Genomic DNA, 19,823 nt, shown 5'->3' on the forward strand with positions numbered 1-19,823 from the left:
AAAACACTAGCAAATTAATTCAGCAATATATAAAAAACAATACATTATGACTAAATAAATGCTAGGAGGGGTCTATATCTATTGATAAAATCAACCATATTTCAATATCAAAAGAAAAATATAGCAAGCAGAAAGAGTACTTGATAAATTCCACAACACCTCATAATTTTTTTAAAAAGAAGCAAACAGAAACAACTCTTGGAAACCTAGGAATAGAAGGCAATGTTCTTAATCTGATAAAGGATAGCACTGAAAAAACTGGGAGCAAACAACATGCAACAAGATTAACACTTCAGAAGCATCCCTATAAAAACAGGAATAAAGCATGAATTCTTGCTATCTTTGTTTCTATTCAACATTGCACTTGAGTTTCTAGACAGTGCAATAAAGCAATGAAAAAGAAAGAATTATAAAGTTAGAGACTAAATTGCCTTTCATTTCATATATGATTATCTACACAGTATATACTACATGACAGTAATACATGAAAGCTGCTTAACAAATTATAAAAGGAGATTAAGCAAAATTGTTGCATACAAGAACCACATATAAAACCAACTGCACTCCTATATACTACAGATAACCAATCAGAGATGTAATAAAAGAAAATATTCCATTCACAATAGAAAAACCCTAAGATACCTAGGAATAAGTCTAACAAAAGATGTGTAAGACCTTTATATACAATTACAAAACATTATTGAAGAACATTAGAAAACACCTCTCTTCAAATTAATCTATGCAGTCAATAGAATTACAACCAAAATGCCAGCAGGATTTTTCAAGGAACATGACTAGAGATTTTCATTATCATTTACCAAAATATAATGAAAGCTATAATAATGGAGATAAAATGATATCAGTTTAGGGGTAGACAAACAGATCAATAGAAAAGCATACAGAACCAGAGAGATATCATGGGAAACTAGATATATAACATTTAAATCAGACAGAAAAGACATTTAAAAATTAAAAAAAAAAATTTAAAAAAAAAAGACATTTAAATCAGACAGAAAAGAACAAATTATTCAAAAATGATGCTGAGGCAACTCATTAGTCAGATAAAAAATAACAGATTCCTTCCTCGTGCCATTAAAAAGGTAAAATTCCTGAGGGAAAACACAATAATCCAATATTTTCAAATGAACAAATGATAAACAAGCTATCTGTACAGGCACAAATGCAAACTGCCAAAAAATATGTGAAAAGATGTTCAAATTCACTAATAGAGAAATGCAAATATAAAAATGAGTTAACACTTTATACCCATGAGCCTGGCAAAAATTACAGAGAATGTAGGGAAAAGGGCCATTTTCAACCATTTTACTAACAGAAATGTAAAAGGTTAGAACCTTTTGGAAATATAATCTGATAGTCTCTATTATAATAAAAATCCACCTGTGGCAATAAAAAATTAAGTTTGAACCACGTCAGCTAGTTCAAGGAATTTCCAGAAAGCACTGATGAGAGGAAAAAGCAAAGAGCAGAATTGTGTGTGTGTATCAAATGTGATCCCATGTTATTAAAATGAAACATACAAAAAAGTCCTATATATGCAAAGGTATATGAGGTCCATATACATCTATCTAGGATAATTAGGAGTAATGATTAAGGAAAATATAAAGGGATCTCTCCCAGGCTGTTCACGCTGGTTCCTTTTTCTTAAGGAGTGGGGTTAATGGTTGATGATCAGAGAATACAGAAGAGATGGGGGGGTGGGGAATATGAGCCAAGCAAATAAATAAACAAAACTGCATTAAAAAGAGAATGTATGAGCATTTATGATATGATCACATTTAGTTATATGCTTATTTAAGTTATATATGATTAAATATTTTTCATGCTAAATACTTAATGAAAATGTTAAAAGAAAAAATTATGTGAGAAATAAAACTAGTTAAACAGTGGATTAAAACAATGTATGAATGTGGTCACTACTTAGCATTTGACAAATATTTATTAAGTGCAAACTATGTCAAATGTTAAAAATGCAAAATGTTCAAAACGAGTACAATTCAGTATCAAGAAATAGTAATAACTTGGGACAAAAAAAAACTCGTGTAAAATAGATCACTAGAAACTGAACACTGAAGAGAAAACACCTATTGTTGCAAAAGGAGAAAAATAGTAGATGGGATTAGGGTTTATTAAAAGAATAAAAACCAGGACTTAAAATAAGGCTCAGATTTATCCTACACACACGGCTCCATCCCATGAAGAATAAACACTAGGGCAGGAGTTCTAGAATTTTCCCCAGCTATACACATTTTCCTATAGAATAGTACATGTATAGTTGTCCTGTTGTGATACTCTTTCAGGCCATTGGTAGTCTGAAGGTCCTGCATGTCACCCTTACTGTGTTACTCAGTGCTTGCTACATTCCACCTGGTCACCAGGGCTTGAAAAGGACCACATTCTAGAGCTCATGTCCCAAGGATTGGGAAAATAATGTGCATCTTCTGGGCCTTTCCTCATGCTTTCCACGGAACTTGTATTTTAAACTCCCATTGACTTAAATATTCTACTGGTCTTTCTCAAAGCCCAGGGAGACTATTGGGCTGGTCAACATCAGACTGATTTATTGGGCATTTATATAAAAGGCATCAAGTAAAACCAGTGGAGAAGGAGATGCTTGTACTATGAAATAAATATGTGAAAGTGTCAGGACACTGACTATGGAAACAGGAAGGTAAAGTGCCAAGCAAAAGTTATACAGTTCAGCCTTGGAAAGATAAGTGAAGCCCAAAATCTACCAGTCTCAGAAAGGCCTCCTTGTCAATCCAAACCAAGTAGGAGAGTCTCAAAAGGAAGGGGTTAATGAGGCCACCTTAGAACATTTGCCTGACTAGATTCTCCTCTGAATTGACACAGAAGTCTCAAAGGAGATGCTAAAGCTATTAAGTGGACATTAGGAAAACATTCTTGGCTTGCTTAGAAGCTTCTCCCGTAATGAGTCCAAACTAAATACATTTATAAACTGTACCCAAGGCTTTTCTTAGGTGAAATATCCATATTACTCAGCATCTCTGGAGCCACAATGACATTTCTGGGAAGGAACAAATAGCTATTTCTTCATTAGGTTTATCACAATTGGTACAGATGCCAAAAGATGAAGAAAAATATTGGGAAAAAAATCTATCAATCACTTTAACTTTTCTGTCCAAGGCTTTAACATTATTGAAGAGGCTCATATAATCTGGTTTCTCATAGATGTATGGACTAAAAACCACTAAGCTGAGCTCTCATCTTACACTTAACAATTCCCCACTAATCTTCACCATCTTCAGTTAAGATTCCATTTCTTCACCTTCCCCATAGACTTCTCCAGGAAGCACCTTTAAACCCTGAGACACCTGATTCACCCTAGATCACTGGTAAGCATGGATTATTACTGGTGGGGGTAAGTGGGAGAACTAGCACTTTAATATGCCTTGAAATGTTTTGAAAGGCATATACAAATATGCACCCAGCATTTATCTCATGTATTTCATCTTAAGTAATTCAAATGAAGACGAAGATATAACATTCAATTTAGTCTGAAGGCCAGTGAAGATCCTTATCAAGTTAAGAAAATCTGATATTCATGTGACATCAGTAGCACATGAATAGTTGAGACTCAATAAAGGAAGCAGATTCCAGAGTGTCCACAGCCCTCCTGGTTAGACCAAGAGGGGGAAAAATACACACAAACACATTAAAGAGTGAACAATTCCTTAAGACCTCTAAACAAGAAGAGGAGAGTGGCCGTTCCTTAACCAATTTCCAATGATTAATACTGTGTTTTTCATTAAATGATAACAAATAAAGCTCCAAGGACCTAAGGACCTCATTAAATCACCAAAAAGAAGCAAGTTTTAGCCAAAAGTACATATTGCCTCCTCATAATATGACATTATACCTAGAAATCTCTGACATCCTGGAAGTTTTAAGGAATACTCCTAATCTCTTAACAATTTTTAAATGTCATAATTTTCACTAACATTGAATTACACATTTTAGGGAGGCAGAAGAGCATAGTGGCTGAAAGTCCAGATCTCCTTACTCACCTATAGATTCATTTTCTCACCATAGCCAGAAACAAAATATATCAATTACTATCATCACACAGTATAGGTATTTGCAAAAGTATTTTTTAATATTGAAAAGAAAGCAAGTGTTTCCTCTCCTTAAACATGACCTTTCCAGAACAGCCTAAGCCACTTAACTTGGGAGTAAGAAAACGTATCAGCCTAAATTAATCCTTTCCGGCTTCCACTGCACTGTTTAATCCAAAAACCACCTTTTAAAAGCGTATAGGTCACCACTTATATTAAAGTGACAAAATATGAAATTAAACATTTCTTATCAATAGTGATCCTCTACTGTATTGTCAGAGATGGAATTCCAAATCACAGCTCAAGCTTTTAGTCAAATTGACAATTACAATGCAAATATTCAGGCTCTGGTTTCTCAAGAATAGGGGTGGGAAGCAATCTTCCTCTCCCTCTTTCTTTGTAATTTTGTGCATTCTGCAAAGAAAGAAGAAAATAAGTATGGAAAATTTCTCTAATTTTCTCTTGCAAAAAAGAACAATTGTCTATTCTTATGCTCACCAGATGCAATTTGCTTTGAGAACAAATGTATAAAAATCAAGGTTTAAAAAAAAGGCTACCCACATGCCGTATCTAATTATTCAACAAAGTATCCTCTTCAAAGTAATTACCAACTTGCAAGGGTATGCCTCCTTTTGTGAAATGGAGGAAAACGGAATTTTAGAAAACAAAAGTAGATTTTCTATCGCTTACATTATAATTTCAGGACTGCCATTTTTGCTCCTAATTTTCAATTGGCAGTGTCTCCTAATAATTAAAAAAATTTTAATCCATCAATTTATAAAGGTCAATGATCTTCAAGCATACATAAGTGCATCTGTAGAACACCACTTTTAGAGGAAATCATTTTGTAAAAGAAAAAGACATCCTTTTTAAAATCTTGTTTCAATTTTTTATACTTTATATATGTATCTCAAACTCATTAAAAGAGAAATTCAACAAATTAATTTTCTATAACGATAGTAATAAAATATAACCAATGTTATACAATGAGAATTCACAAATCTACAGCAACAATTAATTAATTAATTAAGGGAAAAAGCAAAGCCTTTCCTCACAGTAGGAATCCAATTAATAAACGCAGAAAAAAGTGATGGAATGTGTAAAAAGAAAATCACCATTTAGCATCACTTATAGTAATAACTATTTCATTAAAGAATATTAATAAATGCTAAAATCTACGGGTGAAAATACGATAATAAGCTATTTTCAAGTTTCAAAGAATCTCCACACAAAATAAATATTTAAAAAGGCATAATAGTAAAATTTGCAGTGGAGAAACCTGGCAGACAACACCTTAACCAAATGTTTAGTTTTCACCAGTAATGGGACATATGGACATTATATGCCTCCTAATAAGATACCCGGGGAAGATTGCAACTCTAGCTCGGGGTTTCCTGCCAAAAGTCCATAATCTGAATTTAGTTATGAGACAATATCAACAAACCAAAATGCAAGACTTCTACAAAATAACTGGCCAGTACTCTGCAAATTGTCAAGGTCATAAATGACAAAGAAAAACTGAAAAAGCTGTTCCAGATCAAAGGAGACTAAAGAGACACGATGGTCAAATGCAATATGTGACCCTGTATTACATCCTGGACCAGAAAAGGATGTTAGTGGCAAAATGTGAATAAAAACTATAGTCTATATCATAGTATTGATCCAATGTTAATTTCCTGTGATTATGACATCATATTACTTAGGTATAAACTATTTACATCATGTCTGCAACTAGCTCAAAAAATATATATATATGTAATATATAATAACTGTTATTTATTATTATTATAACATACATATAAAATGTGAATATTGGAGGAATCTAGGTAAAGGGTATACAGAAATCCTTTGTTCTAATTTTTCAATTTCCCCCTAAGTCTGAAATTTCAAAATAAAAAAGTTACCTAAAAGGTAAGTGATCTCAATTTTGGAATGGTATGACCAAAGTCTAGTCCAGGGGTTGGGCCAGACAGTCAATATGTTAGGCTTTGTGGGTCATATGGTCTCTTTTACAACTCCTCAGTGCTGCCACAGTGTCAAAAAACCACCCATAAACAGTAAATGAATGGAATGGCTATGTTCCAATAAAACTTTATTTACAAAAATAGGCAATGGGCCACATTTGGTCCAGTGGCCATGGTTTGCTGACCCCTGGTCTAGTTCATGCCAAGGAAAATTGATCAGAGTAATCATACTTTCAGTTAACATTTTTGAGCATATGCCAGATATTATATTAAGTGCTTTATAAGCATTAATTCATTTATCCTCACACCAACATGATTAGGTAAATACTATTATTATTTCCATTTTCCACAGAGGAAATGGGCCTAGAAAAGCAAAAGAACTTGCTCAAGGTCGCACAGCCAGCAAGCAGCAAACTTTGGGTTTGAACCAGGTAGGGCTGTCTTCACACACTGAACTAGATAACCTATATGCTATATACTTCCCAGATGGACTGAAATATACATGCAACGACCAAGGAACTCTAACCATTTTAACAATGGCTAAATAACTATCCGAACTCAAGATTTACATTCTGAGAAGTTATTTTTCACAAACCTCCTGTAGCTGCAAAGAAATAAGTCCCAGCTGATCCTGACGTTTTTCTACCAGCTCTCTTTCTGTGCGCATCTCTTTTTCTATTTCCTGAAGCCGTCGTTCCACCCGGTCTGAAACCTACATGAACAGACAGAAATAGTGACATTACAGAGCTGTTAAGCAAAAAGAGAATATACTGAAGAGATATTTTATGCCAGATACACTACCACCTACAGCATTTAAGAATGGTTTATTTATAGTGTCCTTTTTAATGCTTATTAATGTTTTAATAAACCAGATCACAAAAAAAAATAATGGACTGAAAGTTACAAAACAATCATTAGTCTCTAAATAATCCAAACCTGGATCCCAATAAAGGACTTAAATCTTTCAAAGTATAATAATTCAATACATCAGAGTTAAAATAGACTAGAAAAGAGTGCCCTCTGGTGAGCTAAAAGGAAAATACCAAGTTTGCCAATGACTGCATTTATTACTCTATTAATGATAAGCTGTTCTATTTAGTTCTTTTTCATTTTAATTATCTATAAACATGACCTGCCTAAAAAGGTTTTGATGTCTATGAGCAGGAAATAATTAAAAGCATTTTTCATTAGCTTGTCAATCTTTTCTACTGTGATCAACTGAAAATAAACCAGCTGTAAAAGATCAAAAACTAAAGTCAAACAGAAAAATGTTTAATTGGGACTCTCTAAAATTAACATGAAAAAATTTTTTTTCTCTGATGCAAGATTTTCCTTGCTAAAAGTTGTACAAATTCCAACACATTTCATGTGTATCATCACATAGTCCCCTAAATAAAATTTACGTATTTGATGATGTGTATATTTCATGCAGGAGGCTATGGGTGATAAAAGACATTTGGATTCATTCAAAAGAAGCAATAAATCCAGCCCTGTTATAAGAAATCCTTTACCAACAATTCTACATAGCCAGAAGGGTCCTGGTCACAAGGAATCTTACTAGGATGATAGAAATGTTCTAAACTGGATTGTGGTGATGGCAGTATAACTCAATACATTTATTAAAAATCATTGACTTATGCACATAAAGCATGTTAATTTTATGATAAATGATCGCTCAAATCAAATTGTTTTTTACAATGACACTGGTAAACATAAGTTTAGTCAATAAGCTCAGCAAAAATAGTCTATCAAAAAAATTAGCAGTTAGGGGCGCCTGGGTGGCACAGCGGTTAAGCGTCTGCCTTCGGCTCAGGGTGTGATCCCGGCATTCTGGGATCGAGCCCCACGTCAGGCTCCTCCGCTATGAGCCTGCTTCTTCCTCTCCCACTCCCCCTGCTTGTGTTCCCTCTCTCACTGGCTGTCTCTGTCTCTGTCGAATAAATAAATAAAATCTTTAAAAAAAAAAAATTAGCAGTTAACATTTACTAAGAATGAAAATTCTTGGTTTTCCACCTTTTACTGCTTAAAAACTATTAAGATATTTACTGTGATACTCACAGTGCTTTACTAAAAACTCAAAACACCCTTCAGCATCAAGCTTCTAAATTATTGTAGTAATCAACCCTAGTATCCCAATAAACAATTTACTACTGCATCTGAAATAAATGTAGTACCTGCTGTAATAGAAAATAATATTGGGTAAATACTAAAAAATCAAAGGTTGTTAATTCATGCAATTTTTACAAAATGGAAATACCTTTATAATTCACTCTGAATGTAAAAAGTAATTAATAGCAACACTTACCAGAAAATAAATAATACACAATCATCTCAAACTCATTAGGGTGGCTACTATCAAAAACAAACAAAACCAGAAAATAACAAGTGTTAGAGAGGAAGTGGAATCTCGGTACGCTGTTAGTGGGAATATAAAATTGCACAGATCCTATGGAAAACAATATGTTGGTTCCTTAAAAAATTAAAAATAGAATTACCAGCAATTCCATTTCTAGGTATATGCCCAAAAGAATTGAAAGAGGGTCTTAAAGAGATTATTTGTAGACCCATGTCTATAGCAGCATTATTCACAAGCGCCAAAGATAGAAGCAACTGAAGTGTCCATTCACAGATAAATGGACCAACCAAATGGGTTACACATACAATGGAGTATTATCCAGTCTTAAAAAGGAAGAAACATCTTACCCATGCTACAACATGGAAAAACTTTGGAGACATTATGTTAAGTGAAATAAGCCAATCACAAATAGACAAATATTGTATCATTCCACTTATATGAGGTTCCTGGAGTAGTCAAATTCATAGAGACAGAAAGTTGAAAGGTGATGTCCCGGGACTAGAAAAAGGTTAGCATGGGGAGTTGTTGTTTAATGGGTATAGTTCCAGTTTTGCAAGATAAAAAGAGCTCTAAAATGGTGAATGTGCATAATACTACTGAACATTTAAAAGTGATACAATGATAGGGTCGCCTGGGTAGTGCAGTCATTTAAGCATCAGAGTCTTGGTATTGGCTCAGGTCCTGATCTCATGGGTCGTGAGATTGAGTCCCACATTGGGCCTTGCGCTCAGTGCAGAGTCTGCTTAAGACTCACTCTCCTTCTCTCTCACCCCCCCAACCCATGTGTACTCTCCCTCCCTAACTTCAACTAAACTACACCTTAAAAATAAAATAAATCTTTAAAAAAAAAAAAAAGTGAGGAGTACCTCGGTGGCTCAGTCAGTTAAGCCTCTGCCTTCAGTTCAGTCACGATCCCAGAGCCCTGGGATCAAGCCCCAGGGTCTGGCTCCCTGCTCAGTGGAGAGTCTGCTCTCCTTCTCCCTCTGCCCCTCCCCCACTCCATGTTCTCTCTTTCTGTCTCTCTCTCTCTTTCTCTCAAATAAATAAAATCTTTAAAAAAGTGGTATGATGGTAAATTTTATATTTTACCACAATTAAAAATAATAAAGAATGATAAAAAGAAATATAATCTGCTAATAACCATCCATGAAGAGAAAAACACTGATAAGTATATTGTTGTATACTTTCAGAAATTTTTCTATGCATATGTAAGCATGACTAGTCAAACACATATTCATTTCACTTCTTTAAATAAAAATGAGGTGTTATACATAATATTTTATAAATTTTTTGCAGTTGACATATCATGGGCAACTTTCCATGACAACAAATAAATCTACATCCTTTTTCTTAACAAATGCATAGTTCTCCATAATTGATTAAAATAATTTCCTACTGATAATGGGATAACAATTATTTATTTTTGCGAGTAGATGCTACGGCAAATACTCCTATATAAGATCATTTTTGTAGATACAATCTTTAAGTGGAACTGCTGAATCAAAAGGTATGAATCACTTATAAAAAAATAAAACATGAAATAAAATAAAACTGAGAGGTAGTTTGGATTTTTATCCAAATCTTTTACTCTAAAAAGAAGACTGAGAAGATGAAATTATTAATCAGGGGTCACATAACTAATCAGTGAGAAAAAGAAGCCTAATACAGGTCTCCCTTTCCAGCAGTATCTTATAAGCCTCAGGTCCATTTTCATGCATTCATTCAACAAACATGCATGGACACTCATTTGTTCCAATTGTTGTGGTAGGCAGGAATACAGCATTACACCTGCTGTATCCAGACCCTGCCTTCAAATAGCTTGCTACTGAAGACCAACACTGAATGAGCAGTTAGAATTTCTCTCATTAAATTCAATGAGTTGAATGATTTCTGTATTTCAGGAAGGAAGGCTGTGCTTATTAGTAACCTATCAAAATTAAAGAAATTCAGAAATCCAAATACTGAAATAAAACCCCAAAATTATTAAGACAGTTTCTTCAATAAATGGTATTGGGAAAAGTGGGCAACTATACACAAAAAAATTAAACTGGAACTCTTTTTTGGGGGGGTACAACTTTCTTACACCATATACAAAAGTAATTCAAAATGGATGAAAGACTTAAGTGGAAGACTGGAAACCATAAAACTCCTAGAAGAAAACATGGGCAGTAGGCTCTTAGAAATTAGTCTGTGCAATATATATATATTTTTTGTACCAGTCTCCTCAGGCAAGGACAACAAAAGCAAAAATAAATAAATGGAACTATACTGAACTATAAAAAGCTTTTGCACAACAAAGGGAACCATCAATGAAATGAAAAGGCAACCTACTGAATGGGAGAAGATAATCTGCAAAACATATAACCAATAACGGGTTAATATCAAAAATGTATAAAGAGGGGGCGCCTGGGTGGCACAGCGGTTAAGCGTCTGCCTTCGGCTCAGGGCGTGATCCCGGCGTTATGGGATCGAGCCCCACATCAGGCTCCTCCACTATGAGCCTGCTTCTTCCTCTCCCACTCCCCCTGCTTGTGTTCCCTCTCTCTCTCGCTGGCTGTCTCTATCTCTGTCAAATAAATAAATAAAATCTTTAAAAAAAAATGTATAAAGAATATAATTCAATATCAAAAAATCCAATTTAAAAATGGGCAAAGGGACTAAATAGACATTTCTCCAAAGAAGACATAAAATGGCCAACAGACATATGAAAAGATGCTCAATATCACTAATCATCAGGGAAATGCAAACCAAAACCACAATGAGATATTACCTCACACCTATCAGAACAGGTGTGCTCAAAAAGACAAGAAATAACAAGTGTTGGCAAGCACATGGAGAAAAGGGAACTCTTGTGCATTGTTAGTGGGAATGCAAAATGGTGCGACCACTTTGGAAAACAGTACGAAGGTTCCTCAAAAAATTAAAAATAGAACTACCATATGAAACAGCAATTCCACTTCTGGGTATTTATCTAAAGAAAAGGAAACCACTAATTCAAAAAGATATATACATCCCCATGTCCACTGTAGTGTTATTTACAATAACCAAGCTATGGAAGCAACCTATGTTCACCAATCGATGAAGGGATAAAGATGTATACATACACAAAAAAGAATGGAATCTTGCCATTCATGACAAATGGATGGTTCTAAAGGATATTATGCTAAGTGAAATAAGTCAGATGGAGAAAGATAAATACTGTGATTTCACTTATATGTGCAATCTAAAAAAAAAAAACAGACTCAGTGATACAGAAAACAGTCTGGTGGTTGCCAGAGGAGAGAGAGGTGGGGGGTGAATGAAACAGGCGAGGGGAACTAAGGGGTACAAACTTCCAGTAATAAAAAAAAAATCCAAAATTATTTAGACATTAGCTACTTCACCACCATAGCTAGTACACTGATGATGTCGAGTTACCATATTTGGATGATTCTGTTTTAAAATTAATATTTGTGTTAAATAGCTTCTGACATGGTTTCAATGGTTTCTGCTTCCTGGTATTCATCTACCTGCATAATTTCTTCCCCCTGAATGTGGACTGGTCCTAGTAACTTCCTTCTAATGAACAGAAGACAGCAAAAGTTATGAGATGTCACTTCCATAATTAGGTTACAAAAAATTGTGACTTCCATTCTTGCTAGCGCATTCTCTCTTGCTAGCCCTCTCTCTTGCTTGCTCTGATGAAGCAATCTGCCATGTTGTAGATGCTCTATGGAGAGGCCACGTGTCAAGTAAATCAAAGAAGCCTCTGACCAACAGATCATAATGAATTGACACTTCAATCCAATAACCTACAAGGAACTGAAGGAGCTAAGAAGCAGATCAATTAGTCAAGCCTTGAGATTACTATAACCTGCAAGAGATCCAAAGCCAAAGGACCCAGCTAAGCCAAACCTGGATTCCTAACCCAGAGAAACTGTCAGATAATAAATGTTTTAATTCAGGGATAATTGTTATGCAGTCATAGATAACTAATGCAATTTTTTATCTGTTTTCAAATAAATCCTCAACCAGGAAATAAGCTAGAGAGCCTAATATATGCATATTCCCCACTCCATCCACAAAATTTCTATTTCATAGAATTTTGTTCTCAATTTCAAAATATTTTTATTTTCTACTAGTATTAGCCTTCTCTGTAATCCAGTGATAGATGGCCACCTCTTTAGTCTTATCTGTGCCACCCACTGGCCTTGTGATTACTTTTCTAAATGAAGTACATACTAACTGAGCTGTACAAGTAATTTAATCTCTCAAAAAATCAGCATCATCTTCCATAAAATGGAAATAATAACTTGCCCTGCTTGCCACATAGAACTGTGTGGACCAAAAAGTACAAAAGTAATGGGACAAAAGTATAAATGTTGTGGTAGATATTAATAGTTGTTTTCCAATACCTATTTCCCTACTCCCATTTTTTTCTACAGTAAAGGAATTTTTAACTAGATAGGTGGCTGCCAAATATAAACATTTTCTGGCCTTGTGACTTAAATTCTGGCAAATGGGATACAAGTATAAGTGTCAAGTGACGAGTTCCAGAAACTACCCATAAGAGATGGCACAAAAGCACACCTTTTGCTCTCATACTCATTCCTTCCTCCATCTTGCTGCCTAGTACACACATGCTGCCATCTTGGATCATGATTTGAGGCCATAACAGGAAAAACAACAACAACACCAAGAACATAACAGAAAGAGCCAGAATCCCTTACATATTGTAGGGAGCACAACATGGAACCCTGACCTTTCTACTTAAGACTTTCCCATAAGAAAGAAATAACTTTTGTCTAAGTCACTGTTATTTGAGGCTTTCTGTTATTTATGACTGAAACTCATCTTAACTGATAGAAGCACTTAATGAACTACAAAATGCTAAGCAAGTGCAACTACTGCATTATACAACCATCAGAACATGGGCACATCAAAATATACTTGCTCTATTTTAGTCAAGTCTGAAGACAACAATAAGTAATAAAAATTAGTAGACATTAAAGTCAGTGTTCAGAAAAATAAAACATATGCACAAACTAGCATGAATGAAAATGAATAAACACAGCATTTTAGTAGTTCCAATAGTGGTAGAATTATAATCATCGTATAAGGCCACCTGAGTGTCTTCATAAACCCAATCATCTAAACAGATCAATATGCTCAAAATACATTCTTTTTTCTACTGCTAAGACCCTGAGTCACACAACTCCACCTAAGCCAACAAAAACCAAGGACCTAAAATACACATTTGGATGTGCTTGTGTTCTTTTTGTCTATTCTTTCTCATCAATTTCTATTTACATGACTGTACTAATTAGGGTATAGTCTAGGTTCTTTCAAAAAGACCAAATATACAGGAGCTTAAATAAGGTAACAGCTTATTTCTATCTCATATTGTAGTCCAGAAGAAAGCAGGACAAGTAGAGGCTACTCTGTTTCCTAAGGTCATTCCAAGATCCAGATTCCTCCCACATGCTGCTCTACCTTACTGTAGATTGTTATCTGCAACCGTAGCTTGTCACCTGCAAGGCTGGAGCTGAGTAAGTTCTACATCCCCATTTCAGCCCACATAAAGAGAGGGAGGGAGACAAATTACTGGACAATGGCTTTGTTTTCAAGCTCAGAAGTTGCATGCATCAGTTCTACACACACTTAGTCTCATGGCCATAACTTAGCTGCACAGGGAAGCTGGGAAATGTCATCTCTACCTGAGTAACCATGTGCCTGGATAAAACTTCTGGGGTCAGGGAGTGATAAGGGGAAGAGTATGGGAAGCTGATACCAAAGGGAAGAAGAAACTCAGTATTAGGGGCCGGTTAGAATTAAAATAACACATATAATTTTAAGGTAAGCCACCTTTCATTCTTCTTAGAAAAGGGGAAGATAAATGCTAATTCTCAACTGCAACTATTAAAAGAGGGCATTTAAAATTGAGCTATATGTAACAAATTACAAATGCACGTACTTTAATTCCTGTAAGTCCACTACTAGAAATTTATTCTACCAATTTACTTTTTCATGTGAAAAATGGCACACGTACAAGATCACTAATTGCAGTGATGTGTATAAAAGAAACAGACTTAAATAACCTAAATGTTCATCAACTGGAGACTGATTAAATTATGGAACATTCATTCAATGGAATGCTTTAAATTAGTAAAAGAAAGGAATTAGAAAGCTCATTAGATGCTAATATGGAATAATCACAAATCTCAAAAATACATTAAATGAAAAAGGCAATATACAGAACAGTATGTTTAGTATACTACCTGCTACCAATTCTGTAACAAAAAGGAGAGGAGAGCAAGGCCTCTCTCAAGGTGGTACAGTTTCACTGGAGACCTGAATTACAAGAGGAGGCTAGCCATGCAAAAACTTTAGGAAAGAAGAGAAGCCATGGCAAGGAACCTAATGTAGAAATAAGTTTGACAAATTCAAGGTACCTAGGGAAGCCCAGATAATATAGGTACTATCAGCCATCACAAGGAATTTGGAATAGAAGCAGCTTAGGTAGAAATTTACACAGCAGGGATATAATTCACTGTGATGACAATTTTTTAAAAATCACTTGGTTAACTGTGAACAACAGTATGGAGGTTCCTCAAAAAATTAAAAATAGAACTACCATATGATCCAGTAATTCTACTATTGGGTATTTACCCAAATAATATAAAAACACTAATTCAAAAAGATATGTGCATACTATGTTTATTGCAACATTGTTTACAATAGTCAAATTATAGAAGCAACCCAAAACGTCTATAGACAGATAAATGGATAAAGAAGATGTGGTATAAATACACAATGGAATAGTATTCAGCCGTAAAAAAGAATGAAATCTTGCCATTTGCAACAACATGGATGGATCTAGAGAATAGAATGCTAAGTGAAATAAGTCAGTCAAAGACAAATACCACATGATTTCACTCGTATGTAGAATTAAGAATTAACACAACCAACAAATTTAAAAAAAGACAAACCAAAACAAAGACTCTTGACTATAGAGAACACACTGATGGTTGCCAGATGGGAGGGGGGTGGTGGGACGGGTGAAATAGGTGAAAGGGATGAAGAATATACCTAATGTGATGAGCACTGAGTAATGTAAGAATTGCTGAATCACTATACTATACTCCTGAAACTAATTCAACACTGCATTTGAACTCTACTGGAATTTTAAAATGAATGAATGAATGAATGAATGAATGAATGAATGAATATCACTTGGCTACTGTGAGAAGCACAGATGGGGCAAGTGTAAAGAGAGAGAGAACAAGTTCAATGCAGGCCACCACAGTCAACATAAATGACAGTGGCCTAGACAGAAGTATTAGACAGAAGTAGATGGAACTGGGCAGGATTTCAGTAATAAAAAGAACTAGATTTTTATAATGGGTTGGGACTGTGGAATGAAGAAAAGGATCTACAGTGATTATTGGATGACCTCTGGATGGCTATGATGTCATTTCCTGAGATGGTGAAGACCAAAGGAAGAGCAAGTAAAAGTAGTTCTAAATGGAAGGGCATGGACTCTGTACCTAATGACACAGCATATATGATAACTTTTGAATAAGATAACTCCCAACAAGAATTAAAGAATACAATTATTAATGCCTCCTCACTTTTGTTTTCCATTTCCGATACCTAAAAGAAAAATATTAACCATGTTGCTTAACACCAAAAATTCATTTTTATCAGAGTTGATATGACTCAATTTACTACTAAATGAAAAAGTCCTAAATCTCTATAGATATAAAAATAGTAAAATAGCAAAATACAAATAAGAATAGCTTTTAATGTTAGCATTTAAATGAAAGAAGGCAAAATAAGAGAAAAAGCATTCTGTTTATGGGATTGTATTATGGCTTTTCAATATGCTGATTCTTCATACCTTGAACAATATCTGCTGGTTTAAAATCCATTTCAGTATATACTTGTTGTATATTCTGTTGCTGTAATCTACGCAACAACCATGTTATCCTAAATGCAGTGCTGACAGAATTCTCAGAGTTCAATTAATGACCAACTCTTCCAGCAACAGCTGGATCCATGTTTAGATTTTTAATTTAAACAGTGACCCTCCTATAGAAAACTAAAATAAAACTGACTTTTCCTCCATGAGTAATCAAACTTAGTAAGTACTCATATCACACTCAAATGGATAGAATCTAGACAACTAATGAACTGAAATTTCCCCTGCAGTATGAGGCCCATGCAATATTGATTGCTTATTACCAAAATTAGGTCTTAAAAGAAAATATTTTCCATAACATCATGTTATAAATAACTATGCCCTTCTAATGGGAAGTATAAAAGAAACTAAACAATCAAAAGTCTATGAATCATAAAGGATTAACAAATCAAATCTTGGCATGTCTGATAGGAACCAACACTTTTTGCCTCTCACAGGAAATTGTGTCCTATAAACTTTTATAAGATATATTTTAGTTACTGAGAAAATGCATGATAAACAACTGTAGCCTCAGAATAATGCACAATAAATGTGAATAACAGTGAGTACCAACAGAAAGCAAAATTGGTGAGAGATAGTGGCAGTCATTCATTTTTCTTTATATATTTGTACAACATTTTAAAGTTTTCCAGTGAACATGCATCACTTTGGTAATTTTATTTCGAACTTAAATCTGGAGGGGGGTAACAGCTGCAGCCTCTGAGAAGTTTAACGTTCAAATAACAAAACTGCATGTTCTCTGACAGCATGCGATCATGAATTCACAAATACAACACAATATGTCAAACAGTTATAAAATGTAAATGTTGACTTCAATTGGAATAAGTGACTCAGAAAATCTATATTAAGCCTTGTATAAATTGGAAGCAAGCACTATGTGGCCTTCAGAAGACCTTCTAAAATTCAACAATATGATTTTTAAGTTTGGCATTAGACAATTGTTTCTTAATCAAGACTACATACACCCACAGGAGGTATGAGATGCCCTCAATTAGGAGACACCCCTACTTTGAAAGCAAATTACAGAAAACACAAAACAAGCTGTAGCAACACAACTTGATGGGAGGAACTAGCAGTTGAACAATTCAACCAAGGGCACAATTAAGTGTCCATAATTTTCTAGGTTTAGACGATATAAAAGAATATGTCCTAATGAGCTGGGCACACTGGACAGCTAGGTAAACTGGTGAGTTGTATACACCAATTACACCAATGAATTGAGCACTAGTGAGGTGTGACATCCAGTTGTGCAATCATAGCTCTATCTGATGTGTAGTAATTCTTGATACATGGTGATAAGGGTAAAAGAAGCTGGACTTTCTTTGAATTCAGCTGTTAACTTTTAGCTCAGTAATTACATTTCAGACCCCCATTAACACTCTTGACTATAGATAATACGTACTCGTTTTATCTGCTATATAAAAGAAATAAAAATGAAATAACTCTTCATTATGGGTTCTTTGTAATCAGTGAAAGGTAAAACATTAACAAATGTAATGTGCACTATGCAAATTAGTATTTTCAAACTCCAAACTCAAACTATCCTAACATCAAAAAACAGCATGACAGTACAACTGTCCACAGCTTACTCAAAACTACAAAAATCTCAGAACATTGGGGATACCTGAGTATGAAGCAAAGTCTTTGTTATAAGCATGCTCACAAGTTGTATACCTATGCACCAAGTTAAAGGAACTTCATACAATGCTACAAAATAGCAAAACCCTTTTAGAAAAAGTATTAGAAATCTCAAATATAGTAATAAAACCATATATATACAAAAACATTCAGGGAGTTTCATTTCCAAAAATGACAGCCTAGATAATTCAGACCAAACTTTTCACTAAAAATAATTTTAAAAACTAGAAATTTTAAACAAAAAACAGTTTTAAGGCACTGGAAAGATATATGAGACCAAGATGAAAGAGAAGAAAGAAACTCAGAGAGGTTAGTCCATCTTTTCTCCCTGAAATATCAGCCCACTTCAGAAAAAGCAGTTGTGATACCGAGAAGCCGAACAGAGTTTTTAACAGACGCATGGGGCCACAGGGGAAAAACGAGTTGAGAGCCTTTCCAAAAAAGGGTGTGCCTAAACTTCCCCAACCCCATCCCCAGCCTTTGGGCTAGATTCCTGAAGGGTCATCCACTAGCAATAAGGTGAACTAGGAACAGATGAAATCCAGCACTGACGTTTTAACACTGAAATAGCTCAACAAAAATAGTAAGGTAATCCATGATTGCTATGGCCCTTAATCTATAACAAAAAGTAAATATATATTCTTATACATAATAATTATCAAATTACTTATCCTTATCAAATAAGAATGAAATATATTTTTTGTCAAACAAAAGTGACCAGATAATCAAAAATAAACAGTAGGCAAAAACAATGTGATCAAAATCCAAGAAAAATAAGAGATAACAGAAATAGAAACAGACCTTGAGAAGATCTAGACAATGAAGTTATGACACACAGATACACAGATTGAGGATTTTGGCAAAGAACTACAAAGTTAAAAACAATGAAATCAAAACTCTATAAGTGAAATATGTGATAACTGAGAATACAAAATCAGTGGGTGGGTTAATAGAGTTGATTCAGTTGAAGAAAGAACAAGTAATTAAAAGGTCAGAAGAAAATATTCAAAACAAGGAAAAAACAACAAACAAATATTTATTAAAATGAATATAAGAGACAAAGAGAATAGGCACAAATCAAAAGAACACAACCAAGCTTATCATAGTAAAACTACGGAGAAACAAATTAAGAAGAAAAACTCAAAAGCAAATTAGAGAAAAATATATATTACCATACAAAAAGCACCAACAAGACTAACAGCTGACTTCTCAACAGAAACAACAGAAGTGAAAAAATGATTAAATATCTTCAAAATACAGAGTAGGGTGGGAAAAGGACTATCTAGAATTTATATCCAGTGAAAATCTCTTCCAATAAAGAAACTGAAGTAAAGACATTTTCAAACAAATACAGAGAGGATCTGTCACCAAAGAACCCACTCCAAATGAAATCCTAAATGGGATTCGTTCAGGCATATGCAGATTCACTCTGAAGAAAATTTCAAAGTATGTTCTTAAGGCAGATGAGGAATCTCAGGTTGCAAAAAGGAATGAGACATGGAAAAAAATAAAGAAACCTGAAGATGGGGTACCTGGGTGGCTCAGTCAGTTAAGTGTCCAACTCTTGATTTCAGCTCAGGTCATGATCTCAAGGTTGTGAGATCAGGCTCCACGCCTAGCATGGAGCCTACTTAAGATTCTTTCTTCCCCTCGTCCTCTGCCCTCCCTCCAAAAAAATTATTTAAAAATTTTAAAAAGACAAAGATTGTTAATATTTTTAATCTTAAGTGATATTCCATAAAATGGCATAAAAATATCAACGTCAAAAAATAAATCTTAAAATTAATGTATAACACATAGGATCTCTAGAT

At 34.4% G+C, this 19,823-nt stretch overlaps 1 protein-coding gene across 4 annotated transcripts in view; it reads right to left on the reverse strand.

The window, feature by feature from the left end:
• The window catches only part of CEP128 (centrosomal protein 128), a 375,253-nt gene that overhangs the window by 309,295 nt on the left and 46,135 nt on the right, over window positions 1-19,823 (reverse strand). For all 4 annotated transcript variants that reach the window (XM_045807714.2, XM_045807712.2, XM_087856159.1 and 1 more), the window contains one exon: window positions 6,654-6,770. In XM_045807714.2, coding sequence (XP_045663670.2) covers window positions 6,654-6,770 — 117 coding nt within the window. The remainder of the gene's footprint in view (window positions 1-6,653; window positions 6,771-19,823) is intronic.

This window comes from Ursus americanus, chromosome 26 (genome assembly GCF_024610735.1).
Source record: "Ursus americanus isolate L20-20 chromosome 26, mUrsAme1.1.p, whole genome shotgun sequence".
In the NCBI taxonomy this organism is placed as follows: Eukaryota; Metazoa; Chordata; class Mammalia; order Carnivora; family Ursidae; genus Ursus; species Ursus americanus.